The sequence below is a fragment of the Dufourea novaeangliae genome, unplaced genomic scaffold (assembly GCF_001272555.1).
Source record: "Dufourea novaeangliae isolate 0120121106 unplaced genomic scaffold, ASM127255v1 scaffold109, whole genome shotgun sequence".
Classification (NCBI taxonomy): Eukaryota; Metazoa; Arthropoda; class Insecta; order Hymenoptera; family Halictidae; genus Dufourea; species Dufourea novaeangliae.
The window spans coordinates 708365-730062 of NW_015373997.1; the positions used below are offsets into that span (position 1 = coordinate 708365).

Below are 21698 nucleotides of genomic sequence, written 5' to 3' on the forward strand. Positions count from 1 at the left end.
ATCATAGATTCTGATGCTTTTCACTATGAACACAAGCAACAAGTTAATCAATCATAACACCGAATTTTCTTAAAAACAAAACAGATCTTTCCCGAAGACGTAAGAATTCCTTGGTTCCCTCCGAAGAGAGCTAACGAGTTTCGGCCTTATCAAAGGCGAAAATTGAATATCAATGATTTGAAACGGGGGCAGAAAATTAAGTTCGCGTGACGTAGCCTTAAAGCGGTCGTTATCTGTATCGCGGCCCTGAAATCTCATTATCTCTCGGGCCCGGTCGTTTAATTATCGCTCATCTTGGCCGAGAAGTGGCTGCTGCTGCATCGTTCTCAGGCCAGAAAGGGAATAAACTTGGACCCAACACGCCTATTTTCCCGAAACTCGCCGCGTAAATAGTAGATACACGTGTAGTATCATGTGCATAAATACAGGGTGAGTACTAACTAAAATAACTCATTAAGTATTGATTGTATCAAAAAACCTATTAATAAATAATGCAGCATTTTAGGGGATGCATTGGATGAGTACAATCTGATTTTTTTTTAGATGTCCAGGTAATCTGGAATATTTTCAAGATCCATGCATCTTTTTATTAATACCACGTTATTCCCAATAAAAAGACGAAATCAACGACCTATAGCATGATGGTGTTTGAAAAAGACTCAAGGTCACCTTGATATTTAAAAAAAAAAATAAGATATAAGGAAATCAAATTGTATCTGTCCGATGTGTCCCATAAAATACTATATAATTCATTGAAACGCTTTTTGATATAACTACAGTGGATTCTTACGATATTATCGCGGCCAGAGTTATAGGAGAGAAAAATTCTCGGGAACGGCAATGTGTTGAGAGCCCCCTTCGTGGCAACGGCGTACGCAACGTGGTGGGAAAGCGAATTTATGCGCGTGAAAGTACATGTACAAGGCAAGTGCCTCGTGTGGCAATATGCCAAGCGGCAATATCGTAAGAGTCCGCTGTAATAGGTAATGAGTTATTTTAGATAGTAATTCTTATTGACTCACTCTGTATTCTCGACGATCTACGACACACATGGTTGTAATTTTTAATCTGGCTTCAAGGCTCTCCGCGTAAAATTAGCACGCCGCCGGAAATGAACGCTAATAGAGGCTAATTTGGAATTCGTTGCACTTTCCGTCCGATCTCGCTGGGAAGTTTCGCCTCGCGTTTCTTCGCGGTCGGGGACGCAAATTCACGCGAGATATACCGCATACTTATTCGATCGATCGTCAAGGAATGTTTACAACTGAAAAATTGTGCATGATGGAAACATTGTGTTGTTAAAATATTTTTTTTTAGATACACCTACTCTAGCGGAAACTGGTAAAGTCACGCTGAATTTACGGCGTGTCTCCGGTTGATGAAACGCCAACGGGTTGTTACGCGACGAGTGCAACACGATTAAGTCGGTGATATCACAAGAAGCATTAGAACGGTCGACCGAAGTCGAAAGTCAGACACCGCGATTATGTTTGAACACCAATCCGGTTACCAATCGATGTTTGAACAAATGCTTTTACACCGGTATAGGATGAAGATTTTTGTCTGTTCATCGTAAAATCCGGTTTATCAATCGATGTTTGAACAAATGCTTTTACACCGGTATAGGATGAAGATTTTTGTCTGTTCATCGTTCTGTTGGTTACGAGGTGATTTGAAATCGAAGCGTGGATGTCTTTTCCAATATTTATCAATTTTCTTTTTAATTGTCCTGTTTGTACGTACTAATTCATACTGGAAACATAGAGACAAAGATATATGAAAACGAGGAATCTAGAAACGGATTGATACGTTGTCATGGGGGTCGAAGAACACTCTTTCAAGGCCCAGCGAGGTCAGAGGAGAATGATCGAGTACGTCCTTGAATCTCGGACAGCGACCTACTTCGCCACTAAGAAGTCACTCCCCCTCACACATCTTACTCCATTTCTCCCTATATGCTAAAACAGCAATTTTGTAATACCATGGTGACATACATATTCGATTTTGCAATAATACATATTTAATTAGTCTCCTATAATTACATTGCTATAATACATATACGATTAGTGTCCTAGTACCAGATTTGAGCACAATTTTGTTCGAATGATTCAGAGTGAAAAGTAGCAGTACGTAAGATCCTCATGCTGACCTCTAAACAGTTAATGTGTTCATTCATTCATTAAGGAGCATTATTTTAAAAATCCGAATTTCCACGTTTAATCGATTAAAGATCGCGAAATAACAATTCGAAATGCCCTGCAACTGCGTACTCGATAATTCCCACAGTAGATATAAATATTTCATTCGTGACCCCACCCAGTGTGAATCGGAACTTCAATTTCGGCCAGCAAATATTAAACGTATCGTTAAAAAAATAAACAAATCGTCATAAAAAGTTCCCGATAATCGCTATCACAATTGGCTTTTCATTGATCGTCGAGCAATACGATAAGGAGAATCGACACTTGATCGGGGCGAGGTCGAAAGCACGCGACGAACAATGGATGGAGTGGAGGGTGGTATGGGGGGTGGAAGGGGGTAGGTAATTCCGTCGACGACGTCGGGGTATTTCTTTTAAAGGACGCCGCTCGGCGACGCGGAAAGGATGCCGGCGTAGGGACGAAAACAAACTTTTCCAGAGCGAGCCGGCGTGGCCACGACAACGTTGCAACCCCCTCGCCATCATCCCTCCGCTCGGAGGGTTGTTCTCCGTGGTCGGTCTATTTCTGGACGTGTAAATATCGATTCGCCAGCGGCGGTGCCGGCATACGAGAGCGCAGGAGGGGCCGAGAGTCGGAGGACCAAAGATGATATCGATACTTACGGATAGTAGGATCGTCTGGAACTGTGGAGTTTGCGATTGAAGAGGGATCTGCGATCGTTTTACCCCTCGATCAAGCTCCCCCGGGTTCCTTCCCGACCACGATTTCAAGCATTTCGTTAAGCGAATTCAAATAATAATAAGCATGGATATTATTGGGACGTAACGTATGAAATGTGTCTAATGTTTTTGAATCGACTTTTCGGGAGTTTTTGCAATTTTGCAGATTTCTTCCGAATGTTTCTCGAAGTTGTCATGGCAGTTATAATCGATTTGTGCCTGCAATTTGCATGGATCTGCTTCAATTGTAAGACCTTCAAGTATTTATTTCTCGTCATTTTCGCAGATCTATCCCGTTCCTTTGCTTTCGAGACGAAATAGTAGATTGTCTGAAGAAAGTATCGGCAACCATCGCATATCACGAAAATCTGAACTTTCACGGATCGTGTTCAATTCCGAGCCCCGTGTGTCGTCGGGTGGCAGCAGCGTCAGTGATGCGAGAAGATCGTTTAAAGGGCCCTGGACGGAATGATCAAGCGGCGATAGTCCCCACATGCCGGATCACCGAATAAACACACCGACGGCGAACAATTCGATCGATCGAATGAATAATTCGACGCGTGGTTCCCCGCTTCTAGTATTAAACGTCGCTTCATCGCTCGAGGTTGCACGTTATTCCCTTCGATCAGAGATGGGCAAACTCCTTGTCTAGATAAAAAATTTCGAATATCGAATAAAAGATAAAAAAAAGTATTTCTTCATTTTTAATTGTTTAAACGTGGAAATTTCAATTTTTATAAGGAAAATAATACTTCTTTATGAATGAATCGACATTTGACGAACAATTATTTAATTTCATTAACTGTTTAAACTGCTTTTCACTGTGTATTATTCGAATTAAATTCTGTCCAACTCTGCGTTCGATTCGCCATGCCCACGGAGCATGCGATTTCTCGAAACGACAGTTTCCACCGAACAGCCGAGAACAGGAAGAATTTATCATTAGGCGCGTCAACGTGCACTACTCGAAATTAATTCTGTCGCGTGTATCTCGGACATCAATCCCACGACGTAAATAAATAACGTTTCGTATGCACTCGACACGCACTATTATTTTAGTGTTTCGTGGTTTATGGGACGGAAGCCTTGAAAAAGAGAATGCATGTGAAAAATAATTCCTGGCCTTTATTTGTTATATATTCAAGTAAATGAAAAAAAGTTTTGCTTGAATATTCGTGCACCGTGGCGTTAATCATGTTGATTAAAAATTGCACTGTGCAAACGGTGCCCACGATATCTCGATGTGAAATTGGTCCGAAATCAAAATTTCGAGAGTTTACAAAAATTTGGAAAAAAAGTATTTTAAATTTTATTTTAAAGAAACAACTTTTCTAAAAATTTGGTTAATGCAAGTTTATAGTGTTTACTCTACCATTAATGTTTCGTTTGACACACTTTTTTCTATCTCTTGTACTTTAAGAGTTAAACTCGAAAATGTGGGAGTGCCTATTTGAATTCGAGGTTAATTTTCGTACCCTTAAAGGCGACTGGGCTCGAATGAACCACACCATTATTCCCATCTTAAATCACTCTATAAATCCACAAAATTTTATTACAATCCGCTAGTCGCAAAATTGAAACAAAACGTATCCTGGTGCAGTTATTTAAAAGGAAGCATACATCAATATGATTCACAATTATTAATACACTCCGCAGTGTCGGTGACGTGTTATTTATGAATCATTCTAATATAGTATAAAAAGTGAACAATGTGACAAATCAATCATAAATTAACGCTTCGACTGCAGGTGAACGTTCCCTTTAAGCTCCTCGGATGTCAGGTCGTTAATTATTTATAAGAGTTTCTCATTACCAGCCGAACGAGTCCACGTTTAACGAAACGTCGTTCTCCTTTTTGCCCTCAATTATTCCTGATTGTTCGATAAATTTATCGATGAACTCGATTCACCAGTACCACGACTCTTTAAATATGACACGGATGGACATTGGGCGATGCTCGGATTCTAAGACACGGTTACGAATTCTCTTTCGTGAAAACCGTAGCCAATTTTCTCTCCGTCCGTTCGTGGGTATGCTAAACGGATCGATCGGCTTGCGAAGAACCGCTGAACACGTCAGCCCATAATAGAAGAGGCGAGTACAATCGACCGAGAACCGCAGACGCACTTGCGTATCGATTTCGAAGCACGCTCGCGTCCCTCGAACTCGACGCCTTTCTTTTATCGCGAGCGTTTACCACGATGCCTGCTCCTGCTATCGACAATGCAACGTTCGACTCTACTCCGATCACAGAAAAACGAGAAACGAACGATATTTACTTGAAATATGAAACCTATTTAATTATTGAAATTGTTCCGGAGGGTGATTCATTTAATGTGACTAGACATTCCAGATGCTCAAGGTAGTACGTGTCTTCACTAGACTGCGAATTTTTATACAAAATGATATTTTTTAAAGTAATTCATAAAGACAAGATCAAATGTAGGAATTTCTTTCTTCTTATAAGTATCAAATTGGGCTAAGGATAAAATAGATAACTCTTTGGATCTGAAGAAAGTCTTATCCTTCATTGTATTTTACAGACCCCTATAGGCTATAAACCAAAATATTCAATTTCAAAACCAAATAAACATAGATAATTTTACTTTTATACTTTTCCGAAACTCTTAGTTTTCCCTTCCTGTAATATACCAAGTGCTGTTTTATACAGGAACATAAAAAATTGTGAAAGTAAATTTAGAAACGGTTTAATACAGAGTATGTTCGATTTTCCGGAATCGGTCATGCATAAGTAGCACAAACGGGCAGGATATGATTATATGAAAAAATAGATTAAAAGTGTAGGAAAAAATATTTCTGAGCTTTCTCGAGAAAGTCGATTGTGAAGACTTATCTAAAACGCGTGTATATTCGTTCTGGGTTAGGTTCTGCTTTGTGCATTTTCCATTGAGATATTCCATGGAATAGATTGCTGAAAATCTAGCAAAGTCTGTGACGAACATTTTCGGAATAATGTGCTGGTAGCGAACGAGTTAATATTTGATGACTTTATGCATGATCTGCGTATCCTTTACAGGACTGCACGAATGTTCGATATTTGTACTCGGTTATCTCACTGCGGCCTGGTCCATTGAAATACTACGTCAGCAAGTATTAGACTGTCAGTGTAATCGAATTCTCAGACAGGTAGCTCGAAACCGTGCGCAATAATTGTTGGAGATTCCCGCTTTGTAGCGAGGATAAGTCGTAATCTTACCTTGTCCAGGTTGATCTTGGTGGCGGGGAACCATTTTCCGACGAAAACAACGACCGGTCGACCCTGGCGATCGACCCCACTTTGATAGAGGCAACCGATCCCGGAAACTTCCGACAGATCCTCCGTCTTTGCTCGTCTGAGGAGCCTTTCGTACCTGAAACACAGGAATAGCGTTGATCTTAATAATAGTTCCCAATTTCTCAGTATTGGATTATTAAGTACATTACTTATACTATTAACTATGTGTTAGTATTGAGCATGTTTCGTTTGATTTTCTTGTAATGAATCACGAATGATTGTAGCTGCAAGTGATTCGTGACAAAGATTTGGTATATAGTAGATTTGATTCATGGCTGGATTACATTTCTTTTATTGTTCTTATTAATTACATTATTCATTTTATTAATTATACATTACGTTTATATTATTTATTTTATTAAGTAGATTATATTTTGCCTAACTCTGCTGGAATATAAGTATTTAGAGTGGCTAAAGTAGTATAAGATCGTCCCAGTCAGACCAATAAAATTTACGTTTTAAAACAGAAACATAAACGATACAATGTCTTCGAAGCGTGTTCGATAAATTGTTGATTACACTGTCACGACCATTGGAAATGTGTCAACTTCCTGGAAACGTTCGAGGTTAAACAAATATAGATTACGTTTTTCGTAAGTTTTGTCGAATTGATGCTATTCCGTTTTATTTTAAAACGAATTGTGTGCTGTCGTTAACGAACTGTCTTGTTAATTCAGTTCAATTGGAGGCTACAAGATAGAATACAAACAGAAGCAGAGTAGAATAGAACCGTTCCAATCAGTCTAACGAAGGTTCACTTGTTACCGACTCTTTTATCAGATAGTGTAAGAGAATCGGGTGGAACAATTCGTTACGAGACTGTCTCTCGTTAATACAACAAGCAAATGAAGATAACAATTAAATATTCTGACTGGATTACGTAAGACTGGATTATACATATAACATACTCGCAACAAATGTACGTCGAATATGTTGAAGTAGAATTCGGTTCGGGTTACGGGTTATACAAATTCCCATCAAATGATAGAGGACGTACCAACCGAGTAAGATACTGCAAAGAAAATATCCCATTAGCCCTGGCTTATTGGATTCTTGTGGATAACTATACCGTAATATTGAAGTAGAATAGGATCGTCCGAGTCAGGCGAAACAAAGATTACGACTTAACGCTATAATCAAATCAATTCTTGCTTATATAGTGCAGTAGAATAGGATCGTTCGAGTCAGAGGAAGTACAATTTACGATTTAAAACTCTTATTGAACGATAACAAATAGTGACCCATAACTTATCTCAAAATATTTTTTAAATGTCCTTTTGTTCACTCCCTACGAATTAACAATGCATTATGTATCAGTAATTATTTGTTATATCACCTGAAAGGCATGACCTTTTCACATTATAAAATTACTATACATTGCCATCTGTCAAACAATTACGCTTCAGAAGATATTCGGTACCAAAATGGTCTATCTATGACATAACTAAACTGCGGATGTTGATGCGCTTGCATCACACCTGACTGCCTACAAGTAACTGACAGCAACAACGGTTTAGTAAAGTTTAATGATCCTTTCATCTCACTCAGAACCAACAAGGACCCTTGATACAGCGATGCAAATTTCTGTTCGATTCCAGTTTGTTTCACGTTAATCCATAAATATCTACAGTCCCCGGCCAATAAATTATGGACTTCTATAATTCTCCAAATTTTTCGTGATAATGAAAACTTACGGGTCGCCCTAATTTTTTGGTCAGATACTGTTTATCTTAAAACGATAAACTGCTGAATTCCTTGAAGAGAAGCTAATCTGGAGAAAAAAGCATTCCTCCTCGTATACATCAATGATATCGAGTACCATGAATGATTTCGTGCGAGCACGCGAATTTTGGTGCAAACATTCACCACGACGCGACGTTTCCGAATCGACCGTTTACGCCCCCCCCCCCTCTCTCGTGGTTTCCACAGACACGTGACAAAAGTATTCGGTCCGGCGTGGCGAAGACACGCCAATGAATATATTCGGCCCCCACCCCCATAAAATCAATGAGAGCAGATATCGTGTGTGCACGCCACGAAAAATTTCCATAGTAGGAAAAGCAAGAACAATTTTGTATGACGTAATACAATAATATTTTGTAACACTGTAACTCTAATGATTTAAAACGCTAACTGCATTTGTCCACTACAGTTGTCGCTTACATTATCACTTTAGCGACAATACTTGGACTATTTGTTGATGATCAGCAGTACGAACCTTTCCTAAATGACATCCAAACATTAGAAAAACCGTGTTACTGTGACCACTAATGCTCTCATTTGTCACGAGCAAACATACTGTTTATAAAAAAGAAGGTAAAAATATTTTTAAAAATGTGTAGAATAGTCTTAAAATGACGATTGGTTCTTATTTTTATGAAAAAAAATTGTGTACAAGACATCAAGAAGATGTAGTGAGCGGATTCATCCGTTGAAATATGTACAAATGAATCATAAAAATCTGAAATTTGAATTCGTATCCACCAAACTTTCTTCACCAGACGCGCTGTGGGCGGTGGACTGTTAAAGAAACAGATTTTCACCGGCCGTTGAAAGCACGTATCTCCACGGTATCGACTTTCCGTCGGCATTTTTAACTTTTCCTGCCCCTCCAACCGCCCGCCCGCTTGCGAGAACTTCCCCCAAGGCCAGCAACACTGACCGCACAAGAAGGCGATACGCACTCGTTAACCGCACGCGACGTTATTTATTTCTCCGATCGAGCCTACTCGTCGACACCGTCGACTCATTATATCCGAGATATCGGATTCGTTGAGCTGTAATAATGTATAATTTGCTGACGCTTATCCTTCGCGAGATGCTTCCGTGCTGTTCCTTGATTTGATTAAGTAATAAGTATTGCGGTTTTTTTGTCGCTATGTTAACAAGAGTAAACAACTTGTTTTGACGGTAATCGGTGTTTGATGTATTTTCAACGTTTGCGTCGATTCTTCGATATTTACCGATGAACGTAATAACGCGTGGAATGTCTTCGTGTAGTTCCACAGTGCTTCTCGAGCACCAGAGTTCTCATTAACCCTTAAGGATAGGGGTTGCGTATACTGCATCCTACCGGTACGGAGAAATCTCTCATTTTTCTACATTTTTTTATTCGACAAATGTTTTCCTTCATCCTAATTATGTACTATTAAAAATAGAAAATTATTAAGTTGATAGATAAACGAAAAGCCTTTTAGAATTACGAAAAAATGTCCGTGTCCTTGAAGGTTAAGATCTACTCGAGATTTCTTGAAGTTTCTTTAGGTACTGATTTACTCTAACAGTCTCATCATATTACTCTTGCAATTTCATTAATTCCTTTGTCACTATTAAGATACTACTTATACCAAGCAGACAAGTGACGACCACGTCGAATTGTATTGTTTTAAATTCAGTTCTGAGAAAAGGTAGCACAACTTATAGGATGACCTAACGATTACCAGACGATTACACACCGCTCGAAACGATTAGAGGATCGCATGTATGTTACAGTCGCTCTGTCAGTCGATACGACGAATGATTCCTAGAAAATTTGAGGAAATAACAGAAATCTAGATTATAGAATCGTACTGAAAATATATCGATTTGTTAAACTTCTAGCGCCTGTTTCGATCTTTCTGCATGATTCCTTACTGTTTTGAACACTTACTTTGAACGTTATATGCGATAATCTTCAGTGAAAATGTTGTTTGTGGATGAAGTAAATTTAAAAATGTTGCGTAACTTATAAGTGACTTTCGTCTGAATCATCGCTTTCATACACTCAAATGCATTGCGTCGAGGGTCACGAGATAGCTCGAACTCAGTAAACTGAACGTCGAGATCGTATCATGAAAGTTTTCCGTTCACTTTCATATGTGTCATAAATATGCACAGAAAGTGTAGCTAATAACAGTGAAAAGTTTACAAATGTCAACGGAAACAGTATTTGTGGTGGAATGTCTATAAATGGGTTAGTTTTAAAATTAGCTCGCTTCGTTCTCTTCCTCGAAATAAAAAAAATAAGCACAAGGGCGAAAGAACCTCTTCATATAAGTATGACATAAATTCGTTTGACGAAATGCAAAACTGACGACTCAGCGAAACTGAAGTTTCAATTGACGATGTATTTCTCCGAGATACGTAGACGTTTCTTTAATTAATATCCGTGCTCGCGGTCGTGATTATCTTTTCAATGACATTGTAACACGAAATTCTCACGTTGACGAGCGGATTGTTATGCAAACTGACCAAGAGAAATATTAATAATAGTACAGTTACTAATATTCAGAATAATAAAAGGAACATTAATAATTATTAAAACAGCTGGTGAAATGCTAACGAATGAATTGTAGCCCTCATTAAGGGGGTTCTTAGAAGTTTCGAGTAAACTAAAGACCTCGTTGACCTTCATGAAAGTTTTTACTACTCTGAGTTTTAGGCACTCGGTGCCAGCGAAACGACCACACGATTTTAGTTGCAAACGCATAGCAACTTTGCGGTGTCTCAACAAAATTAAAAATATTCCAGGTAGGAATATTCAGATACATAAAAACAATGACGTTATTCGATAAGCTCTATTAGCAATACATTAACCTTATAATGCACTGAATATTTTATTTATAAATGGTTACCTACTACCCTGATAAACGAGTAACTACCATTAAATATAGAGGTAACATAATGAGAATCGTGCGACGTATTTCAGAAAAACCAACAAACAATGCAAAACTGCTCATTAATAATAAACGCAGAAAATACCTTTATCGTTATTTTATGTTTATCGTTAATCAATAGTTTTGAATTGTTTGTTGGTTTTCCTGGAATAGATCGCACGATTTTCTATGGAACATATGTTACCTCCATATGCAATGGAAGTTACTCACGTGTCAGGCCAGTAGGTGATCATTTATGAATAGAATAATCAATGCATTATAAGGCTAATTGTTAACTGCACCTTACCTTGGAAAAGAGATAGAAAAGAAACTAATAAATAAAACGAGAAAGAAAGAAACATACTCGACAAACAAAGATAGAATTTATTCACGAATTCAACCCCAATAATTCACCGAAACAGCCCATAACATATCCTATATAGTAGAGTGTCTCGCGTACGTGGCGCATATAAACCGAAAGTGCATCGATCAGCAGAAAAAACCGGCCCTAAAAGATCGGTTTCTTGGACCGTTACCAAATCAGCAGCGGCGGCGAAGGGGGAAAAACAAAACTGGGCGTTGGACCAAAAACAATATATATATATATATATATATATTCCCGTGTATCGAGAAACGCTCAGGGGCTTAACCTCCACCTTCAAACCACCCCCGTTTCAAGACACCACCGCCCGGCGAATCCATTGGTGCCCGTTGCCAAAAAAAAAAAAAACGAAAATTCTCGGGCGACGAACGAGTTACCTCTAACGGTCACACACGACTGGTTCCGCGGTGAAAATCGCTGGAACATTTACGTAACCCGTGTACAAGAGAATCCAACGACCAGATACCTCGGATCTCTCAGATACCAGATAAAAGATACACAAAAATACACAGACTGAACACGAGTACAATTGAAAGGAACATACGCACCGGTCCTCGTCTTCGATCACATCCACCATGTCGATCATGACCATTCTGTCGTTGTGTGCACCCCTATTGAAAACGGGACGTCGTCCAATCGGTCTCACTGAATTCTACAGATATCTCTAGTAATATCTTCTTCCAGCAGACAACCGAATGGTCTTCATCGATGACCGATAAAATAACACACGGAACAAAGTAGACCGAATAATTTTGTCCAGTCGTCTTCGATCAAGGATCGCACAGGCAGAAACACCGGGCCAGAATGTAATATCACTGAACGAATATACGCACGGTTCGAAGATAACACGACGAAACGAATGGAGGACGAATTGTCAATTTGTTCCGTGGTGGACACCGAATCTCGTTTCGGAATGACAGATGATCCAGACACCTCCGTGTATGATGCACGAGTGCACGGTAGAGGAGGATCACGACGCGAGACGAGACTTCGCGAGCAGCCGCAAACACACTGAGCCGACACCGGTAACGATGGAAGACGGGGTACTATTGAAGGCGGACGCGTCGTGTCTTCGTGGGTCGCGCTCTCGCCTCCGCTCTCCGGCTGCGTCACGGCGCCTGCTCGGCTTAGGGTACTGGCGTGTTCGATGAGTAAAAAGCGTCCCGGCGACGACGACGGCGAGGGGTGGAGGGAGCGGGAGGGGCCGCGATTCGCCGGGGCAGGTTATTACGTACGTACGATTCCGAGGCGTCGACTAATTGCGGGGATATATCGTGTATCGACCGAGTCGTACAAAGAATCGATATCAGGGGTATTTTAGAGCGAACCAGATGTGAGTTTATGTAGAAGGAAATTTTGTCAATCGATCCATGTTGGAGTGGAATTAATATTATGTACAACTCTGAGGCGTCGACTAATTGGGAGAATATCGTGCCAACTGTGTCATTGAAAAATTGATATCGGGGGGTATTTTTGAGCGAACATGTATGAATTTTTTGTAGAAGGAAGTTTTGCGAATCGATCCATGTTGGGGTGGAATTAATATTATGTACCATTCTGAGGCGTCGACTAATTGGGAGAATATCGTGCCGACTGTGTCGTTAAAAAATTGATATCAGGGGGGGTATTTTTGAGCGAACATGTATGAATTTTTTGTAGAAGGAAATTTTGCGAATCAGTTTATGTGGGAGTGGAATTAATATTATGTACTATTCCGAGGCGTCGATTATTTAGGGAGAATATTGTGTCCTGATCGTGGTATAGAAGAATCGATATCGGGGGTATTTTTGAGCGAGTACTAGTGATGACATGATACACATCGATGATACTCAAAAGTACTCGATACCTAAGTACTCAGTGGGAAGTATCGAAAGGCAACGAAATTTTGTACATTCTATAACAACTTTTAATACTGATGCCTCGTGGAGTCGATGCCAGTCGGTATCAATTCTATAGCGAGGTAATAAGCCTCGATACCGTGAAGGATAAATGGAATGTTTCAAGTATTTTATGTATATAAGAATTTTTACTTAGTTGCTGTAGTAATGGTGTTAATATTTTCGTGAAGTATCAAATGTCCATTGATACTTTCATAGAAGTATCAAGTCATGGCCAAACTCCTCCTTTTTCTTTTTTACGGTGTGAAATTCGTTGCAAAACGAAGACTGGAGATAGTGTATCAGGTACTGAACGTATTTGGACGAATAGAAATGACTCTTTGTTGATTTTGCGATTTAGCGAACTAATATCTTGACGCGTGGAATGTTTGTCGGGACAGCTTAACGAAGTTCGTCGTCGCCGTATCGTTTGGAAATTGTTCGTCAGCGATCACGCTGGATTTCCGTCATTGCGTTCGGTAAAGTGTATTTGCCTTTTTGATTCGGGCATTAAAAAGATATGGAAATGTAGGTGAATGTCGTGAAACGTTATTCGGTGTATTTTTTTGAAATATGCAAATGATTAAATATTTATTATTTTCAATACCTTGTTTCGTATTCAAAAAATTTTCGCGCCATTGGTTAGAAATGTTCATTTACTGGTAAGGTTCAATCACCGATGAAATCTATATTTTTTCTTTTTCTTTCAATTAATTATATTTTTCCAATTTTTAAAATTGAAATCTATATGTTATAAGAAATATGTAGATATTAAAAAATTTAATGTTTCATGTGCGAAATATGTATTACTATTAATATAATTTAAAATTCGGCTTGAATAGTTACGAAATCTGTTAAGTGTTCATCCATTGGTGCGTTTACCTTACTATGAGAAACAATTACCACTCGAAAGCGATGAAGTATTCCTATCGCGTGGGACCAATCACGGGCGATTACGTTCATTGAATGTCAGCTTTAGAAGAAATTTCGTTCGACCGTAGACGAGAAAATAGACGGATTCGAGGGAAACCGTTCGATAACTCTTTTTCTTGCGAATCAAGGCGTGCCTAATTCTCGATTTCGACGTAAAGGAGCGTGTGCCCTCGGAGTCGGTTTATTTCGCCGGAGGGACCGCCTTGAATCCATTTTAATCGAGGCCACGGTCGCGAAATCATGGACACGATTCGAGCACGTAACGCATTCGTGGCTCAATTTCTGGCTGCGATTGGAGATTAGCTTCAACACATTGTCGAAATTACAGTTTTAATGGGATCCGCGATTAAACGGGCAATTGTTTCCGGCCACGATCTAAACGAGAAATTTAAAATGAAGCATTTTCATCGATACCTCGATCCTTCGATCCGAAATAACAACTTCGAGTCACTTCCAGCAGTTAGGTCACTTTTCTGTCATTTATTCGATTTGTGGTAAGATTGCAGTTGTTGATTGTACAGACGAGTAAATTCGCCGTCTTTATTCTTCTTGTTCGTTATTCTTCAATTATTCATTCCGAGTTGTTACTCTGAGTTGTCGTGCTGTGTTATTATAATCAAATCGTTGTAAAAGTGTTGTGTTTAATTAAATTATATTCACATCAAACTTAACATCTCCTCATTAAATCCCACAATACAAAGAGCTATTATTGGGATGATATAGTTGTTGAGGTTTTAACCCCTTGGCTTATAACATCCAGTTAGACTCGTGGCGATGAGTCATCACTGATGACTTCAATATGGGATTCATAAATACGAACAGTATTCGTTTTTTCGAATCCAAGTGAAATACCATTCTGCAGGTGTTAATATTCAACATCTTAGAGTCAATGTATATTTGCAATTGGTACAGAATTCCTTTTGTTTCTGAGAAACTAGTAACAGTAAAGTAATTCTGAAAACTGTAGATGTCAAGGAATTCGCAAGAAAATGATGGCTTCACGTTTAAGCGAACAATAGTGAATTATCGATTGGTACACCGAAAATTTCAGTCTGGAGAGTAGTGGCTTCCATTCTGTACGAATTTAATTCATCTTCTGGCAACTCGTCAATGTCTTCTGCGTATGAATTCTCCATCATCTCGTTAAGACGTTCCATCTCGGGCCAGCATTCAAATTACCTTTTCGACCTTCTCAAAGCCCCTGAACCTTAAGCAACTCTACATCATTCAGTATATTTCCCCGTAATAATATTTTTTAGCTTCAGGTCGGGAGATATATCGGTCACACGTGTGTGACATGACAGTAACCGATGAATAAATGTCAATGGAAATGTCTGAAAACGTTCGAACAGGCCTAATATATCCTCACTGATTCTGAATGAGGTTTTATTTGTGCCGATCAACGTAATTTCCTAGGAACCATCTACTAATATTATAATTATGAATCAAAAGGAATGCTAGGCTCGTTAAACATGCGTGTTACGACCTACGATTCTCGAGGTGCTGGCAACATTTTAGTTCCGGCTTCCGGTGGAAGTCGAAAATATTCATTCAAGGAAAGTCGAATATAGTTTCCGTCACGTCATCGATGATTAATCGCATCGTATACAGAGCTTCTAGCTGAATTTCACAGCGCATTTACGGGTTCCCGGAAATCGAGCGCCCTATTTTCATTTCGCTGGAACGGTAACACGGTGAAATCTATGGAAATTCGACTCTCACGATACCGTTTAAATAATCAAAATTAATGTATATTGATTCCAGACGAATCGATTCCCATACAAAACAACGAACGGTAATTTATGCTCGGGTATATTAATGTAGAATAGGATCAATAGAGCATTAACCGATAGTATTCAATCCTGTTCGGGCGTTTTTCGACAGTAAAATTCGATCCAACAGCGACCGTTACTCATAAATTTCATCGAAATACCGAACGATGTCGGTCGACAAGATCGATCGTTCGATCGCGCGGAACCGACCGAACACCTTGCATCCACACGGTGTGTCGCCGCCGGAAACAATTTAAAAATACAGTCGGTCGTGCGGAAATATTACGAAAAACGAACGTCAACGGCGCCAAGTGTGTTTCGTCGTCAGCGGATGTCTAAACTAATGTTTGCCGGCGCCGATTGTTTCGCGTAAAATAAACGATGTGCAATCAGCGTGAGTGACGCGTGAACACGTTTCGCAAAAAAAAAAAAAGAGAAAAACTAACAAGTTGTTCCCCGAATATGTATTAAAAATTCACATTTATGCTTTCATAAACAATAAATATACTTTTTAGAAATTATTTGTCATTAGTTTGGTAGATTATGTTCTTTAAATGGCCACCATTTTGTTCTTGACAAAGAAGTTTTATTAAGTACGATAATAAAAAAGAAATAAACAGAGAAGTAGAGGGAATTTTCATTTCAAAGGTATGAATGTCAAACGAAGGTAGAATGGTGACCTAAAGCATGCTACCTTTTTCTAATATTTGTTAAGTATTCTATGTATTATACGTTTATGATTTCAACCGGGGGATCGGTAGTTTTTCGATCCAACACGCTCGTGCGCACTTTTCTTTTAATTGGAACCTGCGTAAAACGTCAAATCATCAAATCTCAGGCGGCTAAATCTCGCGCGCGTGGTTCGGCCTTTCGATTCCTGATAAAACGACATTGTCACGAATCTTCGTAAAACCGTGGAACTTATCTTGTTTAGCGGGGCACGATCACGATCGTCCGCGTGATTTGCTCCGATGACGCAAAGAGCCTCCTCTTTTGCACGTGTGCTATTGGCACACAACTGGTGTTATTAAACAAGGGTACTACACCGATACGATATACAGGGTGTCCCAAAATAGCTTCGACTCCCGGAAATAGGGGGTTCCTGAATTGATTTGAAACAACTTTTTCCTTAGCGAAAATGTTATCCGAGGCTTTGTTAACTAGTATATTAACTGTATTTTTGTTTTTTGTTCGCGACTAGAATTGTTTCGTTTTATTCTTATCTTCGTGAAACTATTCTTGGTGTCGCTTTACACACAAGGACCGAAAGGTTACAAGGCTGGTTTTCGATCGGTGACATTATCGAGGAACACGGTCTATATAAAGGCAGACGGTTTCTTAATGAATAGGATAGGTATGCTCATTGATCGGGAGGAAGATCGATGTCCCCCTTTTCAGTTGTAATAAATGGTGTAGGTTCGCGGGGATGAATTGTGCTATGTTGAACTTAAATTGGTGAGTTAATACTGGTGGGCATAAATTGATTAACAAACTGGTGAATTCTAGCGGCTGAGTTAGAGTCTAGTAGAGAATCGTAATGATATGAAATTTGTCAGCTGAATGTCACATTTCTTCGAATAATTGTCGTGCTTTGGTTAGTTATGCGACTATTTGAATTTTGTGAGACGGAAAAAATATGCAATGTTAACATCAAAATTTAGCAATTAATAATGGCTCGTATACACTGTACTTGAGAGCTCTGCTTATGGAAAGTCGTGTAAGTTGAAGGAGAACGAGATAATTAGAAAAACATGTTTAATACAGTAAGTATACGGTGAATAAGTTGAAGGAAAATAAGATAACTAGAAAAACATGATTAATACAGTAGGTATTAAGTACGAGGTCATATTATGATTACTTACTAGATTCGTAGCTTATGAAAAGAAAAAAAAAACAGAAACAAATCAAAAAGCAGTTCTTAAAGCAGTCGGTCTTCGTGAACAATAGAATAATTTATCCAAATAACGATCACACACTTCATAACTGAATTCATAATTGAAATTCAATTGGAATAAAGAAATTACTTAAATTTCACCTTCATAAACGATGTAACAATATTAATGAAACAAACACTCGAGCTGATTTTAATTTATAATGCGCTTTCCAAGATAATCGCAACGAATGAGAATAATTGAATCTCGTAATTTAACTTTAACAAAAGCGGAATTATAGTTTTTTAATAATATTACATAGAAAGGGTTTAAAAGATTAATGAAATAAACGATTCGTGTTTGCTAAAGTAGAAATTATGCATCTCGCGTGCGAAAACTCCTCGATCATATTGATAAGCATGTGCACATACGTAGCGTAACTGATTAATCGAGCGCCTACGAGCGTGATACACGCGAGTGTGCGCATAGTACGATTGTAGTAATCTGTAATATTCGACGATTCACGCTTACCATTATAAGACCGGCTTTATCAATGGCAGAACTAGCCGAACGAAACATGTTCCCGCAGCGAACGTTGGTATAGAAGAAATCTTGGATCGGTAAATGGAAAATTGCAGAAAATTGCCGGTAAATGAACGCTCGGGACAAAGCGAGAGGGACAGCGAGGAAGCCGAAGAACGGAAATGTCATGGAAAACGGAGGACATTCGGTCGGCCATAAAATCACTGGAAATCTTTAAATAAACTCGATTTCTTTTCCCACTTGAGATACACGTTATATCTATCAAGAAATATTAATATGCGGTGTCCTTCGCTACAGAAACGATGCATAAATCCCAGTGGACACGTTGGCCGACAGAAATAACGCTGTTTCTGTTTGAATAGTCAGAAATAGCCGATGTGACGCGCAAAAACATTGATCTCGTACCAAATGGCACCGATGCCATCATATGAATGAAATTTTGTGTACTTTACAAAATACCAGTTACCTTGGGCAAATATATACGGAAAGCCATATCTGAATAAATAAATAATCGATCGTGACGATCAAGTACAGTTTATCAGGCTGTTAGACGACGTCTAATTTGTTTCAAGATTAACATTGAATTTTTCCAAAAACTATGTTAAAAAACGATACCTTTCTTTTTGTTGCATTTGCTTCAGCATGATGTCCGCGAGAGGATCGGCAGGTGGCCTCTCACCCAGAAGTCTCTGTCGATCCAAATCGCCCTGCATCTGTGCAAACGCGTGTTCACCGATGTTCACGGATGTTTCTAGTTGCGCAGATAATTCTACGCTCTCGTCCCCTGTAACCAAGGACATCGTGAAAGTTCAGACGTGTTTTATATCGTTACGTTTTAATTAAAACGAATAGATACTTGTCAATTGCAATTTCTATTACTACCATGTAAAGCGTGTTGAGGATTGTCGATAATTCTGATTTGTCGATCAGGAAGCAGGGGTTCTCCGTCCATGCCACCGATGTCGTTCGGTAACTGCCAACAGGCGTTGTCTTGCTCTGCTAAGTTTCTTGGGAAATAGAGTGGAAGAAGGACCTCGTAGATACCAAGATCGCATGGCTCCAGGACGAACACAACGCACGTAACGGAATCACCGTACTGCTCCAGAAATCTTCTTATCGTTCCTGTTGGCGTGGACAACACGTATATAAATATTGATTAGTCGGTATTAATTAATTTCGTTACGTAAATCTAGAATAATATTAACTTACTTAGGGCAATGTGCGCTCCCGCGTCAGGAGGATAATTTCTTCGCACCGAATTAATTACCGGCAACGCGATCGTACGTAATCCAAGCTCCCTAGCTTTTTGCAAGACATTTCTATGACAACGAAGAATTTTATGTTAGACCTTTCGTGACACGACTTACATACTTTTCAACGAACGGTTCACCTGTAGCAACAGTGCAGTGTATTTTGAGCTGCCGTCTGGTACTTCACATTGTATACTGGTCCAACGGTGTGGATAATAAAACGTGCCGGTAATCCGTGTCCCTGTGTTACTCTCACTTCGCCAGTTTTGCACTCTAAAAATCATATTCTTTACTTAATACAATATTTTAAGAACGCATTACATATTCCACGTATACGTGTAGGTACGACACATAAAGTTCAAAGCATCTGTAAAGCAGAATAAAGGGGAGATTTATAAAATCCAATTAACACTTGTCTCTTACTTTAATATTCATCAAACGTTCGCCAATTAATTTACACGAACCTTATAAGCTATGTTTAAAAAAAAGAAGAAGAAAGCAGCAGTTCTTTATACCTTTCACTTCATTAAATATCTCCATCTTAAGCGGCGAACCAGCCCGAGCAAATATTCTTTGGCACATAGGACTGTTGTCGTCCATGGTTTCGCTGGTTGGGTTCACCACCGCGTCCACTTGCAAAATCGAAATGTCTCCAGTCCTGAAACGGATAGCGTCGTTATGAAACTCGGAACCACGAATAAAATACATACCCATTTAACGATTAAGTTCAGTTATTTATATGGCCATTATAACTTTACCATAGCGCAAGCTTGTTGTTGAGCGCCGGCCTGCATGGAAATGGGCTGATGGTGTGATGCGACGGTTCTCCGATCGAGTTCGAGTAGTCTGTGAACCTATGTTGGACGGGGAAGTCGGACCATCGTTTCAACGCGCCCGTCTCCACCACGTCCTGGGCAACACCCAAGGGTTCCATGAGCCTCATTCAGCTGAAACAAGAAATTCTCTGTTCATTCAAGGTCCAACGATTTACCCTAATTAGGAGCAAATACATTCAAGGCTATCCCCTACGTTCTCGATATCACACCAACTTCGTCCCTTTCTCGTCTGACGTTTTAAAACGGTCTTAGGAAAATCTGCTCAGAACCGTCTTTTAAATATTCAAGCCTCCCATTTTCTCTTATTGATTTCCTTCAGTGTTTTTCTACGCGAAATTTCAAATCGACGAATCGCACACAGAACACAATACTCTAGGGGCGCGAAATTCGAACGGTGTCCTCGCTATTACGTGTTCCGCCATCACGAAAAATCGATTTCGGGAGGATACGTCCGTACATTCGGGAGCATCGGTGAATTACGGCGCCTCGAGGAAGTCGTAAACAACATTCTTAGGTGTACGACACGGGTCCGGGGGATATCGACTTTCACGGGATCGTAAAACCCCGGAAAGGGATCAAGGACAACTTCGCGATTATCGTACATCCGTCCCACGAATATTCAGACATATGGTGGAGTCTGATCGACAGTTTTTTATCTACAGCTATTATTTTAATATAGCTATTATTTTAATATAACTATTTATTAAAGGACTTCTGTTTTAATAGCCCCATCTACCATCCCTAACTACTCCGTTTCAATTAACTTCTACTCAATATCTTAACAGACATTTTTCAGACAGAATCCAAGTATCCCAACTACCCTGCCTGTGCACGCTTCCATTTTCAAATCAATATATCGAGCATCGGCCAGAAAGTAACATGTACATAACTAACACAAATCTTCGATATGTATTTATTAAATTCTCCTTACAGTCTCAAATAAAAAAATTATAAAAAGCAACCTTTACTATTTTCTTCGCGATTCGGAATTTTTTCAACTTCTTTTTACACATCATTTAGTAAACTAATGTTTCTAACTTCACAAAAGAACTAAAGTCATTTGGAGCATTTTAAAAAAAATTGTTCCGTTTTCAAGGGTGTACGAATACTTTTATGCCCCACTGTATGCAACCCCATCTCCCTACCCCTGTACTATTATATCGTTGTCCCATCGGGCAGTGGTACGTTCCACAGAGGACATAGTCGCTGACGGCGTGACCAACCCCCTCGATATCGCGGGAAACCTAAAAATAAACAATTCCATCGATGGAAATCTGGGGCGCACCCCGGGCTAACGGGAGCATCGGCCGTTCAAGGACGTAGCCCCGATCGGAGGAGGGGGAGGTTTTGAAAAACAGCTTAATGCGCGGAGATCCATGTGTGTCTGTCCAGCGCGCGTGCAGTCACGTGCCGCCAGTACGTTA

The 21698-nt window shown here is 39.5% G+C and overlaps 1 protein-coding gene across 1 annotated transcript in view; it reads right to left on the bottom strand.

Annotated features, from left to right (window-relative positions):
- LOC107188067 (protein GDAP2 homolog) overlaps nucleotides 1-21698 on the bottom strand; it is a 51588-nt gene that overhangs the window by 5959 nt on the left and 23931 nt on the right. Inside the window, exons 2-8 of the mRNA XM_015576308.1 lie at nucleotides 20197-20385; nucleotides 19954-20096; nucleotides 19579-19711; nucleotides 19398-19507; nucleotides 19071-19310; nucleotides 18804-18972; nucleotides 6099-6252 (exon numbers count right to left, since the gene is read on the bottom strand). Coding sequence (XP_015431794.1) covers nucleotides 6099-6252; nucleotides 18804-18972; nucleotides 19071-19310; nucleotides 19398-19507; nucleotides 19579-19711; nucleotides 19954-20096; nucleotides 20197-20381 — 1134 coding nt within the window. The 5' untranslated portion in view covers nucleotides 20382-20385. The remainder of the gene's footprint in view (nucleotides 1-6098; nucleotides 6253-18803; nucleotides 18973-19070; nucleotides 19311-19397; nucleotides 19508-19578; nucleotides 19712-19953; nucleotides 20097-20196; nucleotides 20386-21698) is intronic.